Below are 20,682 nucleotides of genomic sequence, written 5' to 3'. Positions count from 1 at the left end.
ACCAGTGAGACTCCATGCTCTGCTCTAGGTTTTGACAATTTTCCTGAGCTTTTCCTTTTCCTCTTTCATGAATTCTAGTCTTGTTTCTTTTCTACCTTTATAAGCTCAAGGCTGACAGACATTAAAAGGTTTAACAGAAACAGCCTTTATAGAAGAAACGTTAGTATAGAGGTAGATTGGATAGGTAGACCTGTTAGCAGCATAGCTACTACGTAAGATGTCTTGCACATAACTTATCCTTAATGTTGATCCTTAAATGTTAAGGAGGCAGTTGGTGCTGGGTGCTCTCAATTCTTGCTATTCTTGCAGAAAAGCTGGAGTCTCAGAGGTACCTTACTGACAACCCAAAGCACTCAAGATTAGTCGAGTCTTCTTCAACCTGACTTGAAAATCATGTTTAAAAAGAGATTTACCTAATTTACTATCCACTCTCTCAATCTTACAGTCTTACACTTTCACGTCTCATTCTGTAATCGAGTTTTATTGCTTCCCACCTACAAATGAAAGCTGTAGTTGTCCAAAAAATCACCTTACAACATGCACACTGAAGGAAGATACTTGTGATAAAGTCACAAAAACTAACACAGTTATAGGTCACATTGCTTCAGAAAGTAGAACATTCCATTCCTGGGCACTATGGCAAAGGTATGTCAAGAGAAAAACTGCAAGAGCATTACCATGATCTGATAAGTTTGATGGGGTTATCAGACCAAAACCTTCATTATCACTACAACTTCCTAAAGATAGAAATATTTCATAGATTAGTGAAAGCACCCAAAGCCTATGATCAAAAATTTATGACCCAGGCTTGGAACAAGACAACAGAAATGCTCTACTAGCTGTAATAGAAATTAACACTCACACCAACAAAAACTGTTCTAATAGTTACGGACTTTAAATAGAACAGGGAAGTACATCTAGATGATGTCTTAAATAGGGCTGCTGTTCCTACTAGCTGATCCGACAGGATAACCTTTGGAATATCACAGCTCAGATGAAAGAAGTTTTTTCATATGCAGTGGCTAGCAGGCCCTCACTGATGTCAACTTGTTAAACCAAATGATTCGGATTACTACCTAGTTTGCTGTAATGTAAGTTCAATTTTCATACGTGACTTCATAGCTTTTAATTTGCTTTCCTTCTTTCCAATTATGTTAGCAAGCTTTTCTCCTTTTCTGAATCGCTTCCTACACTAGATTGTCTTGCTTGCCTTTCTAATGTTGTCTGCTGACCCCACCATGTAAGTGCCAAAGAAACTTCTCATTCATGATTCCACAAGGACACCATAAAGTTTTCAGAATCAGGCTGTGATTTTACATAGTCTATGTAAAATAGATCTAAGTGAAAGCTACTGGAATAATGTGTGGTCTTACACTCTTGCCATTGTTTGATTGTGGCAGCAGTTGAGATTATATAATTGGGTGGTGAAATAAATAATTAAAACTGTATGGCAGAACATGTATTTTTAGTTGGGTGGAGTTTTTTGCCTTGATTAATCTTTGTATGCAATTCACTCTGTGGTTGTACAAGCTCCTCTAGTTGGCCCATTGTAAGGGGCACGAATATGGACCCAGGAAAGATGGCAAATTACATGAACTTAAAGTAGATACAAAAGCACAGAAATTATTTTCACTCTCTTCAAGGCCAAGCTACATTTGTGGACTTGCACTAATTTGTAGGGAGAAAGGCATATCCTGAAGTACAACAGAACTTCAAAGATCCAGCTTGCACTGAGGCAGTTGGTGTCTTCACTTGGTTCCTATAGTAAAATCTAATTTATAAGTTACTATTGTTGCAAGATCTTCCAGAAATCTGAGCACAGCAGTATAAAAACATCTGGCTGGTCATGTTCCCTCAAGAGCAATATGGCCCATTCTTGCCTTCATCATCTTGCAACTTTGATAGCATGGCTCCTTTGAATCATAATTTTAAAGTAATCATCTACTGACTGAAGCTCTGAGAACAGTAGAAATATCTTGCCTTTCCACAGAGCAAATCTCTGATCCTCTGTGGACACAAAACAGGCATGAATCTACTTTACAGTAGGAGACCATTTCATCTGAAGAATGTCACATTCAAGGATCAGTATGTCAGATTGCTGTGTAGGCATGTAAGTTTTTTTATGAGACTGTGTACTGTAAGATTTACATATGGATTACCTTCTGACCACAAAGTTAGAGAGTATTCTTCCCGGCAACCCTTGAGTTATTTGTGTTTATATGTATGCACATGAACTTCTCAAGGAAAATGTGTTAAAGAAAAAGCAAAGATAGCTGGGATGAACTTCTCTGAAGTAGAATTCAGCCAGGAGACTGGCTTAACATAATAGCTACAGATCAGTATTACAGACCGTGTGACCTGTGGTCTTGGATACATATTAATGTATTTGTGTATCTGTGACTTCTATGCTAGGAATGAGCTTTAAACTTACTCATAAGAATGTGACCTGCTGAATCACCAATGTGATTTCCAGGAGTATGTGGGGTTTTTCCTTTTACCTGGAGGTCTTTGGCAAAGAAAAAGCCAGGTCTGAACAGCTCCTGTTGTGATAATGGTAGTTTCCACTGCCTTGGAGAAACTGCCAGTGAGCCGTGTCTGTCCTTGGATCATTTTGGAGACCTGAAGAGAAATGTGCCGCGGCGCTCGGCAGAGAATTACTCAGAGTACCTGAACGTTACCAGCTAGTCTTAATATCAAAAAAGCAGTTTATCAAAACTGCCTGGATCTTGGTGTGGGGCACAATGGCTTTATGATGCCGAAGTCATTTTTAAGAACATAAACTGAGCTCTCAAAACAAGCTGTTGACACCGCAGCAGCGGCGCCCCGTGACGCACCCCTCTTGTCCTGACCCCTTGAGCGTACCTCTCGGCAAAGAGCCGTTTGGTTAAACTGAAAGTCGCAGGATGTGGGGTGAGTTTGCCCTTTCAGATTTTCTGCCTGGTCACTTCTCCGGAGCGGAGGAGCTGCCAGCGTTGCGTTGGAAGAGCTCTCTGAGACTCCGAATTATGATACCGGGACCATGAAACGGCGCGGTCCGCATGCCTTGCCCCGCGATCAACCCGGAGGGACAACGTAAGGTGCCCAATAAGGCCAGAGGCTTTCAAACAACACCCGTCGGTGCGACCGCCCCGACTCTGTGCCCCGGCCCAAGCCGGCGCGGACGCTGCGGTGCCCGGGCCCCGGGCCGCCCCTCATGCCCCGCGCCGCAGCCGCCGGCAGGTACGGTGGGAGGGCCGCGCCCGCCCCCCCGCGCCGGCCGTTGGCCAGCCGGCCCGTCAGCGCGCGCGTGGGGCCACCCCACCGGCAGTCACATCGTCACCCCGGGGGGACACACACACAGGTGTCCGGCAGCGGCCGGTGCCGTTACAGGCCAGCGCGGCCGCGGCTCCGCTGCGCACGTACCCCCGCCCCGCCCCGGCACAGCCTTCCCAGGTGCCCTCGCAGCGGCCGTCCCCGGCCAGCAGGGCCGAGTCCCGGCGGCGTAGCGAGCCCCGGCGGCGTGCCGAGCCCCGCAGCGCAGCCCGCCGCGGGGGGCCTGCCGGAGGGGAGGGCCGGCCCTGTGGCGCTGCAGTTGTGCCGTGAAAAAAAAAAGTTTCGGCGGCTTTGGAGCCCGGCGGCGCGCGCAGGAGAGCGCGTGTCGGTACCTGGTAAATCCGGTGGCTTCAGAGAAGAGCAGCCCAGCTGCTCAGAACTTCCTTCTGCCGATAAGATCTTCGCCTGCGCTCGTCACGGGTGGCGGCTGCCGCTGCCCCACTTGAGCAGGTTTCAGGCTCCTCCCGAGGCGAGACGGGGAGCGGGAGCGCGGCCAGGCGGGAGGAGGCGATGCGCGGGGCCGCGCCGCTCCCCCCGGCCTCCCCCGCCCCGCGCAGCCCCGCTCCCTGCGCTGCTGGCGGAGCCGGCCGGGCGGCGGAGCCGCTGCGGGCGCCGACATGGGAACTCTAGGGAAACGGAGAGAGAACCGGTGAGTCCGCCGTTGCCGTCGTGTTCTCCCGCCGCGGCGGGACGGTGCTCAGCCGCGGGGCAGGCTGCGGTGGGTCGCACGGCGCCGCGCCCGAGAGCGTGAGGCGCGCCCCCGGGGCGCTGGGGCTGGCGAGGGCTCCCGGGGGGCGCGGGGGCGGCGGTGCGGGCGGACAGGCTCCGCGGGGGCCGGCCGAGGCCCTCCCGGTGGGAGAGAGCTGGGCCCAGGAGCGCCGGGCGGGGGGCGTAAGGGGGAGGATTTCGTGTCACCCTGGGGAGCGGAGGTGGGCGCCGGGCCGGCCCGCACGGGCTGGGAAGAGCCCCGCGTTACGGCCCGGGGGGGAGCGGCCCGGCCCCTGCCGGGCTCCGGTTACCCGCGGCAGCGGGGTGCCGGGGGGCGCTGGGCCGGGGTGCCGGCCTGCCCCCCCCGCTGGGGTGTCGGCTCGCGTTGGTTCGCGGTTGCTTCCCCGCGGGCCCGCAGCGTGCCTGGCAGCGTGGGGTGCGCGTCCCCCCCTCGCCGCCGCCCCGGCGCAGCTTCAGTCCGATCTTCGCCTCAAGTAGCTGCTGCAGCGGGCTTGGTTCGAAGAACGGTTTCAGACGTGGCGGCGGCGGTGCGTTGCCTCTCCAGCGTTGCCTAGTCGGCCACAGCGTTACTGTAGACTTTTTTTGGGGTACGGACACTGAAGGTTCTCTATGCTCAGTTATGAAGACCAAAAACGTCTTCTGCCGTAACTTCTACTTAGTTGCTACTGCATTGTTTCGGCTCCTCAGCCTTGTGCTGGAGGGGCTCTGGCATGAAGTTAGGAGAGGGGTTTAAGCTTGTGGAAAGAAACCCCTGAAAGCTGATCAGGCCCTTGCGCTTTTTGTATGGGAACAGGAAGTCACATCACAAAGCTGAGGGAAATTTAGAGAAAGGGGGAAGGGAAGAAAACATTCTTGGCGTAGCCACTGTCAGCACAGCGGCCGGGGGCTGAGCGGGGGGCTGAGCGGTGGCCGGCCCGGCGGGGTCAGCCCTGCACTCTCCTGACCTGGGAACCGGGGAGGCCTGGGGTCAGCGTGGGAACCGGGAAGGCCTGGGGTCAGCGTTGGGCTGTGAGTGACATCATGTGCAGTTTTGTGGCTATCCCAGCCTTCAAATGAGGCAGATTTAATGTAAGGCTTGACATTCATTGGGATTATGTAGGGTCTAGTCTGTCCTCATAAGGTGTGCATACCTCCAGCTTCATCCAGGAGTGCCCATACGAGGATGTTTGTGTCTTTACCTTCCCATCTGTATGTAATATACACACTGGATACATTTCTATGCCTTTTCTTCCCAGGACTGTCAGTTTATTGATAAAGTCTTGCATGGTGTTCCAAGAAAAGTTGCATGAAAGCTTAAGATAGTACCTTAAAGATGCTGGAGTCACTTTTTTAGGAAGACTGTGGAGTGTAAATTGTCCCTGAGATAAACTCAAGTTTTATGGATACAGGAGTGGTTGTTGCCCTTCTGTGAACTGTATGGTTATACTCTCAAGTCAGAGTCTGAAGTGATCATTGTTATTTGTAGGGAGTAATGTTTCAGCACTTCTCATGGATATAATATTGTGCCTGTTTACTATTTTATACAGAATTATGAATTTGTATGAAAACAATGAGCTGCCTTTAATGCTATTTGTAAACAAACATGTTCTTGAAATCTGAGATATTACATGATCAAAACACAAGCCTAAAACTAGATACGTGCTTTATTTGGGGCTCTTTTACCTTTATTATCAAAGACATTAATTTAGTCATGTATGCAATTTTAAAACAACCTAGTAGGAAATAATAGTATAGAACAGATGCATATTAGCCTGTTTTTTAAATTGTGAAATACTTCACTGTAAGCTTGCACTGATATTTTGTTTACTTAATAGTGTTTTTCCAAATTAAGTTAATAAAGCTAGTCTTGCATTTTTCAGTGTGCATAATATTTGATTATAGTTTTTTTTTTTTTTTTTCTCCTTTACTTTTGATGAGCACACAAATGTGTGGTGGTAGGTTACTGCTGATTACTGTTATGTAGTTCGAGGGGGTTTAATGCTTGTGCTGAAATAGTAATGTAAACATAACTCCCCAAAAAAGAAACGAGGCTTCTGGTAATTTTGACAGATCGTTCAAGGAGCTTTATAACAGTGTGCTTTACAATCCACATTTAGCAGAAAAAAGAGAAGTCACTTCTGAGCAGTCTCTGGTGTACGTATTAAGTGGGAGGGTTATGTCTTTCGGCACCGTAGCTACAAGGAATTAATTGCCTTTTAAATCTCTCCTCCTTTTCCATGCAGCGTAGAATTTGCCACTCGATCTTCTTGTATTTACTTCACTATTGTGCTTTCTTTTAGGCAACCTGCCCAAGCATGCAGCACTGCCCCTCAATCAGCACTTGAGCTGAAGCAGATCAGTCATTGTCCCAGCCTCTCAAATCTTACCCAGGTCACGATGGTGCCATTGGGGCATTTAGCCAAAGGGGCCACTTTGGAAGATCTTCTTGAAACCTGCATTCAGTCTTTTGGTGAGTGTCTGGAGGTTTTTATAATCATACTAATTTATTTCTATCCTGGCTTTGTTTAGGTCGCTTACTAGTGAATGACATTGAATTATCAGTGGGGTAGAAAGATGTAACTGAGAATTTTCTGTGCTGTAGGGGACTGCATATTTATAGGTTTGTGGATCTGTTTATGCATATGTATGTAATACATTCCAAGATATTAGTGTGACTACTGCTTTTTCTTGAGAGTAAGACAAATGCCAATCATTTATACTATGTGTGGTTTTTGTCATTCCTTCAAGTACTGGTTTGGTAAACTTTAGCAAATAATAATTATATTTTGCATATTGCAGAATATTCTTATAATGTGTGTAAACATTGTGTTTATATTAAACATTTTGAAACGAGCAGGGCTATTTTTAAATTAAGTGAAATAACATTAGATTGCTTCTTGCATCATCAGTATAGACTTAAAGTTGCTTCTCTACAAAAGAGAAAGAATCCAAATAAAAATCACAACCGTATACCTTTTTGAGCCTGTCAGTTATCCATTTGTCTTTTTACAATAAGAACTGTAATATACAGACAAGCATGACCGTTGCCCAAGCCCTACATCCGTAGTTTCCTTTTCCAACTTTTTCTTTAGTAAATATGTTTATTTTTTATATTTTTAAAATACATTGGTACTGAAGGCACTCAAAATGATTCTGAATACTTTGCTTGTAAGTAGTGCATCTGTTTGTTAATGCTGTGTCTTCCAGTGTTATGAGATATTCCCAAAGCTTATGTGGTAAAGTCTTAGTTGCAGAGTAGTCCTTAGAAAATAAATGTACTTGAACACCCACTAATAATTAATCTGTATAGTTAAATAGTAACACATAGTGCTGATCTAGTTACGCAGGAGATACTGTATAAACAGTGGAATCTTTCACATTCACTGGAAATGCTTTATAATCAGAACATGCAGTGAAATGCATGTCTGAGTAAAGTTGATGAAACGTGTCAGTAATGCTTTGTTTCTTTTTGGTTTCTTTTCTCCTTCATTTAATTATTGTGGAGAACATATCCACTGAACAGCTATAAAGCCCTAATTCCTAAACAAATGGTGATTCATATTTTTATAAGTTTTGGTTCATTGTGAATGAGATAAGACATCTAAAGCATGTGTAAGACCTTCATACAGTTTTAATACTGTGACTACTTGACTAATATTAATGTGTCCACATTTTCATGAAAAAATTATGGTGATTAATCTCAAGTAGTATAGGTGAAGCCCTGAATGGGGGATTATTGTCAGCTTGATTATTTTAATACTTCATGCATATAACAGCATACACATGTTCTCAGATTCCTGGGCATCCATATGTTGTAAGGACTAAGGTGACAATGAAAAGCTACTGTACCTGTCCAGTTCAGCTGTACATGCATGTGAATCTTTGCAAAAAGTTTCATACTTCAGTTAGAAAATATACGATAGTCTGCTAAATAGGGTTTTCTTGAACTTTGACAAGTGGTGCGTAGGTCTAGCAAAGTGTTTATCAGGGAGTTTGAGAAGGGGTGGGGGTAGAGAGAAAAATGGTGGAAAAAGAGTGTAGTTGCTGAATAATTACAAGTAAATTGAGTGACTGAATGTGTTTGTTCCTGTGCGCAGTACTCAAGTAAAGCTATCACCCTGTACTCTAATAGTTCTATTCAGACGGAGGTTATCTCTTCAGTCTCAGATATGCTGACCTATAATATTTTGTATATTATTCTAGGAATTCATTAATGTGATCTGAGCAAGTTTTATTTCAATACTAAAAATACAGAAACCCTCAAGACATAAGCACAGATTTCCTTTGTATATTCTAAGTTTGCTTTCTGGAAAAAAACCCTCTTGATTAATTTGCTGTCTAGAGTTAAGGAGAACAATAGGTAGTAGACAGAGATGATGGTGTGTCACATTTCAGAATAGATACTGTATCATGTTAGTATTAGCAAATAGCAGTTTAATATTATGTATACAATTACAAATACAATTCCTATATAAAGTATGCAGCTGAACTTATGTTCCTGGACTCAATATGTAAGTTTGGAAAAAGCAAATAATGTGTAAGAGAGGCTGCTGTCAACAATGGTGCATAAGGGGAAGTTAGCAGCCTTTTGCCATATATGCAGTTGAATATCACAAGAAGGTATTAAGAATTAATACACACAGCTGTGAAGAACACTAGTGTAAGTTACTTATCCTAATTATGGATAAGGGGGAAAAATGAGAAAGGTGGGTATGCAAAGTTAAAGTTGGGGTGAAAAGGCTAAGCTTTGCCACAGTGTTGTAAACTGATTCCAGGATGTTTTGTAGACAGACAGGTTTTGTCCAGAGAGCCAACTTAATCCAAAACTTACGCAAAGGAGGCGAGGAGCAAAGATTGGATCTTGGCATTAGTGATATTATCTCTGGGTCTACAACAGTGCTGGGCAGAAGGTGATGCTAGAATGTGGGCAGAATAGGGTAAATTACAATGGTGGTGGTGTACTTGCTAATTTCAAAAAGTAAAGAGGTAGGAGGCTTTTCATCTTTCAGGAAAGACCAAAAGCATATTCAGTGTAATTAACTTCAATACCTTCTTTGGGATAATTAGTATGTGCTCTTTCACCTCTCAAATTTTGTCATCTTTAGCTTGAACTGATGAATGATAGACATGCTTTAGAGACAGAAACAGCGAGGACCATATGAGGTAGGGTGAAGTCATGTAGGCGATCACTACATTTGAGAGATCAACATTACATCAGTGTTTATTCAGTAACATGATGAGTAGGAGATGCTGAAAGTAGAGGTTTCTTCAAGTCTCATCAAAGGTTGCATCAGAATAAGTAAGATGAATCATCCTGCAAATGAATTGTGAAAAGTAAAGGCAGAAAAGCCAGGTTGTAAGTTAGGGCAAGAGTTCAGGAAAAATAGCATGATAAGAGATCGAAGGCAGGAAGTGACTTAGAAAGGAATATTGATCCTGAGATTAGGAGGTTTGTAGAGACTTGAAACTGGCTGTCATCAGTTTAAAAATAAGAGATGTGGTTGTACAAGACAGTGATTTAAAACATGTTCTATATGACTTGGAAGGTGTCTCAACTTTATAAGTAGCTACAAGGTGCTGTTACTGCTACGATCTGGATTGACAAGAAAAGCTGTAGAGCTCAGGTGAATGCATCACACGTGATTGCCTTAGAAAAGAAGGCGAAGTGTGGTGTATAACTGGAACTCACAGTATCTTTTAAAGATTAAAAAGTGATTGTGTGGAAAGAAAGAAGAGTCATAATAGGGAAGTGGAGGAAAAGAGAAGTCGAAGGAGGAGAGTGCATGAAGAGGAGGAGCAGGAGGTAGGGTAAGATTATTGAAAAGGCGAGAAAACACAGAGGCTGTAGCAAGGTTAGATTCGGTGAAAGCTCTCCATCAGAGAGGTTAATTCTGGATAGAAAGGTCATAAAGAGAAAATTAAAGGTAGATGTTCAGCTGGCAGTAAGATGGCTGAGGCTGTGAGTTGAGGGAAGCAAAGAAAGAATTAATAGATCTTGGCTTGGATATGACAGCTTCAGGAGGGAGATAATTTATTCTGGAGGAAATCTTCATTAGTGACTGTGATTCTGGAGTGGAATTGTAAGTAGAACAGTGACTTTAACCCCCTGCATCCATGTTTTTCCATTTTGTAGTATATAAAATGCCTGGAAAAGAATGTACTTCTGACTGGCAGACAGTTCTCTGAAACCCAGTATGGCTTTGTCTCCTACTTTATTGCTAGTTGTAAAGACACACTATCAGCTTTGTTGTTGAAACTGACAGAGTAGGGTCTAGTTTGCTGGTCCACGGCCATATTGACTATTTCGTGCTGACAGTTCAGTAGAACACAGGAAGCATATGTTTAGTAGCACAGCCCTACTTTTTGCTAGTTCTTATAGTAATCTCTGTGAGACTGTGTAAATGCACGTTAACATATTTTTAGTCCAGAAAGTGTTACAGGTCAGAGAGGAAATATATTAGCAGTGTTCACTTCACTGGATATCTTAATTTGTTAACTGCTAACTATAGAAATGAAATAATAATTGTTCATAATAATTTTCACTCTAGGCTATCTTCATGCTACTGTGAGTTCAATGTTCTGACTATGTGTTATCAAGTCAGCTTCTATTCTGGAAGATTATGTTTTTTTTCCTATTTGTATCTTCACTATATGTTTGTGCATGGTAAGAGGTCCCTGTTTCTTTCCTTTGACTGTAAGCATCTATCTTTATAAATTTACTTTTTTTTTTAATTTTGAGTAAGGTTTAAATGTCCTTATTTTCTAAAACAAATACACCTTTCAAAGAGTCAATGAAATATTTTAACACGCATTCAAGCTTATAGACCATGTAGGGTCAGAAGGCCTTTTCCTTGCCTTCACAAAACTTTTGTTTACATTGTTTTTGCAAGTGTTCAAAAACTGTGTTGCAGCTGGGACAAAATGTATCTTCAGTATAGTGTCAATTTCCTATCTCCCTGCTTTGTCTGCAGTACTAGCTAAGAAACAATTCCAGGAGTGCTTGAAAATCATAACTTATACAAACACTTGTGTCTTCCTAGAAACATCTGAGGGTCATTTAAGAGATGAGAAATCCCTAAGATCTCAAAATTTTAGTATTATGGAGGTATTTGTCTCCTTAACCTTTGAGTGTGAGATCTAACTCATTTGTCTCTTACATTTTTAAGTACTAGAAGCAGGTTTAGTGTATCACACAAAAGATAGGCTTATCCTGCAATTCAGGCACTCCATTTACTGCTAGACACAATGAGTGTGTCAATGGAAAAAAGAAATCACAAAACATCATCTTTGAATGCGTGTCACCATGCAATGTCCCTGTGTCTGGTTTCTTGGGAAATGTAAGTAGAAGTCTTCAGGAAAGCAACTGAAGTATTTCCTAGAGCATGTAGCATAATTTTACGTGGAAGCTCAGCTTTGGTAAATTGTTTGCAGTGGAGTTAGTTGTTTTTACTGGTATGTCGATCTTCAGTATGAAAAATTAAAAAGATTTAAACCATGGCTACTATTTTCCAAAGAAGTTTAAAATCATAATCTTAAGGATTAGCAATATTCTTAATAGAATTATGTGAACCTAGTGCAATTTGCAGCTTCTAATGGTCATAATACTCATAGACAGCTAGGTCTAAGAGTAGGTTCTGATGTAAATTGCTCTGCAGTGTCTGATCAGTGGTAAACTAGCTTGTTGCACCAATGTATGATCAAGTGGGATCAAACAAACCTCAGGTCAAACAAACCCTAGAAATTCTGGAAACCACTTCCAGACTGATCTGAATGAAAGATGCCGTGGAATTGTTTTGATAGAAATCAGAAATCTGGCAAAGGTGCTGGTTGCCTCTTAGGTGCTAGCTGCCTAAAACTGTACAAGTTAATTGTAGTTAACATTTTGTAGAACAAAGAATAACTGCATTAGCAGAACTGTACACTTCTGTGAATTGATAATACTTGTATATTTCGCTTTTGTATAAACATCATGCAAAAATATATTGAGTCTCAGGAATTCTTTGAGAGCTGGGGAAGTATTGCATCCAGTTTACAAGTAATGAAACAGGCAAATTAGAGTTCAGTCATTAGGAGAGCCATAGCCATCTTCTCTAAAGTACAGAAAATTTGGAAGTTTTATACAGTTTTTCACTTTTCAGTTATCAAGAAAAACCCACTCTACTCTTAACAAAAGTACATTCTTCCAGTCTAGTTAAAGCGTACAATAACTAGTAAAAGAACCACAGTTCAAGTTTCAAGTTTATCTCTGTCCTTTTACCATTTACCATATACCAAATTCTAACATAGAATACCGACTCAAAAGCAGTTACAGTTTTCAAGGCATATGCATACGCACAGAAGGCAACTTTGGTCATTTACATTTTTCTGTTAGGTTTGCCTGAGCAGTCATTTGTTTTAATCTCATGCTCCACAAACTTGCAGGGTTCCACCCCGCACCACTGAAGCCTAGGCTGAATGTTGAGGTCTCCAGTCCCCCCAAAGTAGTTAAAAATTTGTTCATGGTATTGTTCTGTGTTAAAATGTTGTTGATCATTGTGTGTTAAGTAATCTGGGTACAACTTGGTCAAATACAGTGCAGAAACTTTAGTATTGCTTGGCAACAGAAACTATGTTAATGATTAATTAATGACATTGTGGGAACAGAAGAGTCATTACTGCTCTGTAGAATGCATGACATTGTGGGAACAGAAGAGTAGTTACTGCTCTGGAGAATACTAAGTGCTGTTCAGCTAACTATTAAAGTTAATTGTGATTGTGCCAAAACGAAAATAGATTTCTTTTGTAACTTGATGTCTGTGGAAAAAGTTTTCCCAAAGAAAAGAAACTTTAGATATCTTTATATATATATATACACTAAAAGTTCTATTTAGCTAATTTGACTCCAGTCTTTTCAATATAATTTTCCAAAGTCAAGAAACAAGTTTTTTTTTTTTTTTTTTTTAAAAAAGAACAGAACTCAGGCTTCTTGCTTTATAAAGGAGTCTCCCATTTACGTATAGTTACTAAAGGGATATGACAGAAAATTCTACCTTCATGCCTCTAAACATGACTTCAGAAAAAAAAAACCCAAACTGTTGTTTAGCAATGCAAAAAAACTTACACAGCAATAGAAAATAATTCATTCTTCTGAGAATGTAGTATGACTTTAATTCTTTCTTCTCCTCAATCAGTGTATGAAGTTAAAGCAAGAAGTCAGTCACTTGTTCTTCAGGCTTCTGCATTTTACTTTATGTTATTTGGTTTGGTTTGTGTGTGCTTTAGTGTGAAGTCTTTCAGTGTTTTGCTGCATATCACCAAGTGTGAAGACGTACTTTTGCATTGCTTTTTTAAAAGTTTGAAAAAGAAAGGGCTTCCCTTAGGCTGTTATATATATCTTTCTTTTATGCAGGACAGTCTGCAGATTAAAAGCTCAAATATCTTTTTAAACATGATACCACTTTTTTTCCCCATATTACTGAGGTAAGAAGGTGCAAATGCAACAGGCAAAAGGCAAAGATAAGAGAGAGCTACAGCTGGGACATATTAAGATTACACTTGCATTGGAGATGACTTTAGGGACACTGCAGTTTTAATACTCAAATGTACATAGAGGTCATGTTAAACAAAATTCAGTGCCTTGTGCCACCTATGTTGTGATGAAAGATCATTTAGAGGTATGCCATAATATTCTTCTTTCAAAATACAAAATACGGAACCTCTCTGACAGAGAACCAGTGTGAGATGTCAAGAGCTTCTTTTCTTTTTTAACCTTTACATTTTTTTAAAAGAATACTCACATTGGGTATGAGTGAGATTGACATTAAACATAACTGGTTCTCCTGGAGGAAAGAAGACAATCTCCACTACGTAGTGTTACTCTTTTAAAAGTATACTTTAAAAAAAAAAAGAGTACTTGTTTAGGTTGAATATCATAGAAAATGATCAGATACCTTTGTTAGTGATGTTAAGAAATGCCCTGCAGCAATACTTAGTAGGCATAATACTCTTGTTCAGTGCTAGACCAGGTGATACAGTGGGGCCAACAAAGCTTACATTTAAACACATGTAAAAATGTTTCTCAGATGAAAATTTGCCATACTGCCCCTAGCTTGAATCAGCAATTGGGCAGTTTCTTCTGTATGCAGATATTTGATAGTGCTACCTGGGATTAGGTATGTTTTAGATTTAGAGTGAAGCTGCGGGTTGTTTTTTTTTTTAACTGGTTCTTTTGGTCCATGGTGAACAAGAGATGTTTCAGTTTAAGGGTGATCTGTTGTGGTTTAACCCCCAGCCATCAGCCATCACACAGCTGTTTGTTTACACACACCCCTCCACCCGCCCCCTCAGTGGAATGGGGGAGAGAACTGGAAGGGTAAAAGTGAGAAAATATGTGAGTTGAGTTGAAGACAGTTTAATAAGTTTAAAAAAACCCACAAACCCAACAACCAAAAAAACCCAAACAAAACCAAGAAAAACATGTGATGTGAAAAAATCTAATTGCCCATCACGAGTCAACTGATGGCCATCCAGTCCCTGAGCAAAGGCAGCCCTGGCAAACTGCCACCCAGTTTCTGTTGCTGAGCACAGCATGGAGCAGTATGGAATATCCCTTTGGTCAGTTGGAGTCAGCTGCCCTGCCTGTATCGCCTCCTAGCTTCTTGTCCACCTGTAGCCTACTCACTGGTGGGGCTGTGTGAGAAGGCATGCCCCAGCTGCTGGGTTAGAAACTAGTTTTCCGGAGAGTCTGTAAACACTGGTTCCAGAAACATACCTGCAAGTTAGAGAAAAGACTAGGAAGCTTAGGTATATAAGGGAGGGAAACCTGAAACAGTCAGATATACTAGAGCAGGAGTAGAGCTGGAGTGTGCATCAGTAATGAAAATCAAGGCTCAGAACTGGGATCTAAGTGATCTGCAACATCTTCAAGTCCCTGGGAGGAAAGCAGCTTGGTCTGTGCTAGTCTGTTAAAATTTGAACCTCTGTGCTTCCATGGACTGACGACTGGCTGCCCCAGGATCAATCATGCAGTTAGAAGCTTATTATAGCACACTGCAGTTGTAGGATGGGTAAGTGCTAAGCATGTGTCTGGGTTCAGTGGTCAAATAGTGATACTGGCTTCAGAAGTTCTTGATTTTGTTCTGGGAGTCTCCGTTGTCCTGACCATCAGTGCTTATGCCAGGACAGTTGTGTTGTCAGGCATTACACCTGAACTATTCAAGAGCTGCCTGCAGCTCAGAAGCTGCACTTGGCTCTGGTATCATGATTTAGACCTTTGAAAAAAGTCTTGAACGCACAAATTATGTTTTGCAGGCTTTAGAGAGAAAGACTATTTGGTTAAAAAGTTCTCATCTAAATTTGCTAAAATCAGTATTTTAAATATGCTGTAGAATAGTGTATGGGGTATATGTTAACTTGTTCTGTGTACTTGATCTGAATTTCCAAGGCTAATGGAATGCTTTCCACCCACATTTCATTTGGTTTCTCTCAAAGTACATTTTAATTTCTCAAAATCATCCCATTTCCCCTTGACAAGAGCTTTTATCTTGTTTTCATTTCAAAGAATTACCCACCCAGAGCTCTTTTTGCAAGATGTAGCTTTCCAAAAGCTGTTTCTGAGAAAGGGTAATGGCTTTCCCTTGAGGTTTTTTACCCCTAATGTTCCTTACCCTCACAAAGAACAGTCTTCTTATCCTTTTTGGAAGCATATTTGACTCACTTGTGTCTTGGATATATCTGTATTGTTAATGAGTATTTGGAGAAGCAGCAGTGCCCCCCCGCCTCTACTCCTGTAGAGAGTTTGAAGGGAGAAGTAGACTTGAAGAAACGTCAAGTTTATAGGGTTTCTTCCAACATCTGTATTTACTTGGCTTCTTTAGAGTTGTGTTGGTGCAGGATTGATCACATAGCATGATTCTTTCCTCTCTGGAAAAATACTGATTTGTTCTCATTTTAATTTTGGAGGTTTTCCTCCTAAGACCAATTACTTGTGTAAATGAATTTCTGTATGACTCAATGGTTGCAAGCAAGCATGTATGGACAATAAGCCAATTAAAAAAAAAAAAAAAAAAAAAGACAGAAAGAAAAGCTTTAGCTCAATTCCCTAAGTGTTTTGGTGCTGTCTGCTAAACATTCTTGTTGCATGAGGGGGAACACCACCATCCTGTCTAGAATTAAAGGCAAGGGGGAGAGCTCAAGACTCCACCTGCTTTCTGCTGCAGCTAAATTAAAACAATCATTCTTTTACCTAATTAGTACATCATCTTTGTAAGGATGTTGAATGGTGTTACTTCTGAAAGATATTAAGCACTTAAAGTAATGATCTGAAACAGAAATGCTCATTAAGGAAAAGTACAAAGTTCTACGCTTAGGGTAACAGGTTGTAAAAACAGTATGGTAAAGTCTTTGATACACAGCATTTCTGCAGAGAAGAATCTTAATGTGAAGATGGATTTTAAAATGGCAAATGGTTTGATGTAGCACTGCAGAAACTTCAAGGAGATGAGTATATGCATGGATGTGTGTGTGTGTCTTTTTTAAAGTATATATACATATTATTTAAGTACACTTGCATGTATAAAAATGCATATGTATATAAAGGTATTATGTACAGGGTATTAAAAATAATCTAACTCTGATGCTAAGACCTCCTCTGGAGTACTACATTCAGGTTTGCTTCATAAATGTGGAAGCTGCAGAGGGTTCAGAAAAGGATGTCAGTGTTGACCAGAGATCTAGAAACATATTGATAAGAGAAAGAGAATGTTTTTTCTGTCTGCTGGGGGCCAGGCAAAACAGGCTTAAGCTGTCCAAGTTGCCTGAAGTCTTTGATTAGACAGTAAGGAGAACGCTTTAATGACAGAGATGCTCAAGTACTAGAACAAGTCACCTACAGAGGCTGTGAAATCCTCATCACTGTAGAATTTTAACAACAAATTAAACTGGCTGTGAAGCATACTGGCACTGAAGCATACCTGCTTTGAGAAAGCTGATTCTGCTCTGGGGCAAGGCAATAGAGTCCACTAGCTCCTAGCCCTGATTTCTGCCATCAACTGAGCTTTCAGGTGTCATTAAAAAATAAAGGCTATTTCCAACTCAGTAAGTGAACGCCCTAGTTTAAGTTGAATTTGATTGCTGACCCTCAATGACGGTGTCATAACTGATGAGCAGGTGTCATAATTTATGAATCTGATTCTGACCAAGTGTGATCAATTTAATGAGGAGAGTTAAATGACTACCTCTCTGTTACAGGGTACCAAATTCCAATGCGGCAATAATAAGCCTATAGTAGGAAGACTACTATGTGTTGCATAAGTTTTAAGCTGAAGGGGAACAGAGTGTTTCCTGTTTGTGAAAGTATGTTCCAGGAAGTATCAGTGAAATACTCATGAAATATTTCATTCAATTTTGATTGCTTCTGGCCATTCTACAGTTCTTGTTAGTACTGCACTTCGCACGTGGGGCAGAGACATTGACTTATGGCTGTTTCTGTTCAGTCACTAAACCCTACCGTGTACTCCCACATGTACCTCCATATTTCATACATGTATCTGTGTTTTGTGAAAGTCTTTGAGATCTCAAGAATATCAGTTACCCTGATTTTCAAATCCCATGCTGCTTTAGTAATCTTTGCAAAGATTTATAACACCATCCCCACACCATCCTCTTTAAGCTACCAGAAAGAAACTTTGTAGAAATCTTGAAGAATTCTATGTAGCTTATCAGTATAGCAACCCACAAGTTTCAGCTTTGCACTTAATAAGACCACCTGCCAATTTCTGATGCTTCCTTGCATTGCATTGGTTTTTTTGTGCTTCTTTTTGATAACCACTGGAACACTTCAGGGAGTTTACAAGATGTTCTTAGTAGCTTAGTCACTGATCACGTGATGTCCGTGCTCTGTGATTCACTTCTGATTCATTTCAAATTGTGCACTAGGTGATAGAGTTGGAACCTGCTTATGAAATAAAAACAATGCTTATAAAATAAAGGCCTTTTAGACCTAGAAAAGCTAACTTTTCATTCTTGCAAAATTCAGATCAGTTAAGACATCTTTGGTATTCTTCCAGTTGCCTTACCAATGCACCCGAGTAGGAAAGTCTCAGTACAACAATCTTGTCTATTGAATGTACTCTTTCTGCTAAGTATATTTACCACAGGCTTCATGGCCATCAGTACCTGGTGAAAAGCAGGCAGTTTGCTCTTGAAGCCTTGCATATTGGCTTTTGAGTAGTTTGATTCTTTCAGCTGTTCTAGGAACAAGTGATACTTCAGTTGTTTCTACATTACGAATTACAGGGTGCCACCGATTGGATTGAGCGATAGAGTGACTAATGGGCCTAGGTTAGGATGTTCTTTCCCCTGTGTGTTCTGAGGGTCACATATGCAATGGAACTTTTGTAATTGTAGTTTTTAGTGTAACTACCTAGATAATAAAATATTTATCCCTAAATGTCTGCATTTCTAAATACTAGAAAATTATATTCAACTCCTGCTTCCTTGTTTGTTTCAGATAATATATATTAAAACATCTTAGTACAATAAGGGCATATACAGGAGGATAAGCTTGTAACCGTAACCTGTGGGTTATTTGTATTTTGCTGCAGTGAAACAAAGCAGAGGCTTATGCAATTTTTTGCAGCTTGCTTTAAATTGACTAACTGAAACACACCCTTTCCACTTTATTTAGTATTCACTTAGTGGTTTTTGCTCAGCAGAGTGTGTGGTTAGAAACAGGTATATGAACGGAAATGAAAATGAGTCTCAAAGTTTTAAAACAAGCTGCTGGAGGTTCAAGAGAATGCTGCAGAGGCATTCAGAGACACTCTTGCAACACAGTCAGGAAAGCCCTCTTACTGGCTCCGCCGTTTGCACAAAGATAGTTTACCATAACTTTTGTTACTTCCTTATACATGACTACGTTTGGCAGGTTAGCTTTCTGAAAAGATGTGACCTGGTGGTCATCAAGATGTGAAAGACCCAATGACAGTTCTGAAACCAAACCTGAGCTGGAGTCTCTTCTCACCTAAGGCCCCTTTTTACCTGTTTGACGCCATGGATTTTTTATGAATTGCAAATTTGTGAAATACAAATAGACGAGGAGTCAGAATCAGTATTTTTCTTTTTAGTAACGTTTGCTGTATCATGGTGTATGCACTTGAAAAGTACTTCATTTTAAAACTGGGCAGGAAGACGACATTAAATGTTTGATACTGCGTGTGTTTGTAAAATTGTGTGCTGCTGCAATTCCATGCAGGCTTGCTGCTCAGTGCTGAAGTGTACTGGGGACCTTAAGGTGTTTTTGCTGCAGAGGGTTTATTTTGGTCTTTAAGCTATCACAAATACAATGCTTTTTTTGTGGAGATGAGCCTTTTAGTTGGGCGAGATAATGGATAGCACAAAACTGAGTACTACTTTGATGCGTGCAAAATAATTGCATGTCATCGCAATGAAGTCTATCTGTCTCTGTTGTGAGATAATGAGGTCTGGATGTTGTGAAGCATAAACGCACTTTTATTATGCAAGAAAATACCATAAATGTGTTGACCTAATCACTAATAGTAAGGAGAGCATACTGTTTTTCTCTGCATCTTTGTGAAATGGAAAAGAGACTTTCTAGAGAACAGGTATTCAGTCTGGAACCTGGTGCCAAATGGTACCTGTGTTGTGTCATCGCAGAGGAGTTTGGAATGTACAGAGGAGAAACTGCTAGGAGAGTTATTTGCTGTCTTTGGCAGCTGGAGATATCTATACTGAGCACTTCTGAAAAGCTGGTGATTTAATTACAGCTATATATACTTAATAGTATGTGTGCATGTAACAATTTGGCTTCCAAGTTAAGCATATGTTGAACTTTTCTGGTTAAACAAGAGCTGTTGGATGGAGGCTCTGGCAGAAAGCCAAGTGTTGTAAAATGGATGAGAATTGATACAGGTGTCTGTATGCAAGGCCTAAAACAATTTTACTCTTCCTGAAGAAACGGAAGAGTACAAAATGCCAAATACTAAAGGCATGAATAAGTATTGATCCCTGTTGGCCCAGCCTTTCTCTGCAAATTTCCCACTTCTCTGGCTGGATGCTTTGCTGTTTTGCCCTCAGTGCACCTGCTGTGATACCTAGGCAGTTTACATCCCAGAAAGATTATTTTTAGGTAACGAATGAAATTATGTGAGAACATGAACAAGGAATGCATAAACTTTGATTCATGCTATAAAACTGAGAACCTGTAGTAAGTCAAAAGGCAGATCAAGAACTTTTAGTTACATGGGGTCTATACTGCTACCATTTATGGGGCTGTAGAATGGGCAGACTTTCCCCCTGCCCATATTGCTGTAGGTAGAATTACTACTTACCTTCTGTAGTTAAACTTAAATTGTAGGTACGGAAAATGGTCCCTCATGTTCTGTGTTGAAGATCGCCAGATGCAGAAAGTTCTTATTCTGGGTTTGACAGTGCTGAGTGGCTTGCTGCATGTTCCGATAGGTCTGGCAGAATTTACTGATCAGGACTTCTCTGCTTGCCTTGCCTGAGAGGCTGGCTGTAGTAGGATATTTCAATACTATTTATTGTATTGAGTTTCCTCCAAACTGACTGTGCTTTTGCTAGAAGAATGAAGTTACCCACACCAGGTATATGATACCCTGCACATACTCTGCTTTCAGGGCTTCAAACAGTCAGCTGAAACAA

At 41.2% G+C, this 20,682-nt stretch overlaps 1 protein-coding gene and 1 long non-coding RNA gene across 3 annotated transcripts in view; one reads left to right on the top strand and one right to left on the bottom strand.

Moving 5' to 3' along the window:
* Positions 1 to 3,784, bottom strand: part of LOC308067288 — a 39,904-nt gene extending 36,120 nt beyond the window's left edge. For both annotated transcript variants that reach the window (XR_013929511.1, XR_013929512.1), the window contains exon 1: positions 3,645 to 3,784. This is a non-coding gene — a long non-coding RNA (uncharacterized lncRNA). The remainder of the gene's footprint in view (positions 1 to 3,644) is intronic.
* A 42-nt stretch (positions 3,785 to 3,826) lies between these two features.
* The window catches only part of RASGRP1 (RAS guanyl releasing protein 1), a 42,599-nt gene continuing 25,743 nt past the window's right edge, over positions 3,827 to 20,682 (top strand). Inside the window, exons 1-2 of the mRNA XM_080395885.1 lie at positions 3,827 to 3,961; positions 6,321 to 6,490. Coding sequence (XP_080252011.1) covers positions 3,930 to 3,961; positions 6,321 to 6,490 — 202 coding nt within the window. The 5' untranslated portion in view covers positions 3,827 to 3,929. The remainder of the gene's footprint in view (positions 3,962 to 6,320; positions 6,491 to 20,682) is intronic.

Source organism: Falco punctatus (genome assembly GCF_963210335.1).
Source record: "Falco punctatus genome assembly, chromosome: 7".
In the NCBI taxonomy this organism is placed as follows: Eukaryota; Metazoa; Chordata; class Aves; order Falconiformes; family Falconidae; genus Falco; species Falco punctatus.
This window is presented reverse-complemented; position numbering and strand designations above follow the sequence as displayed.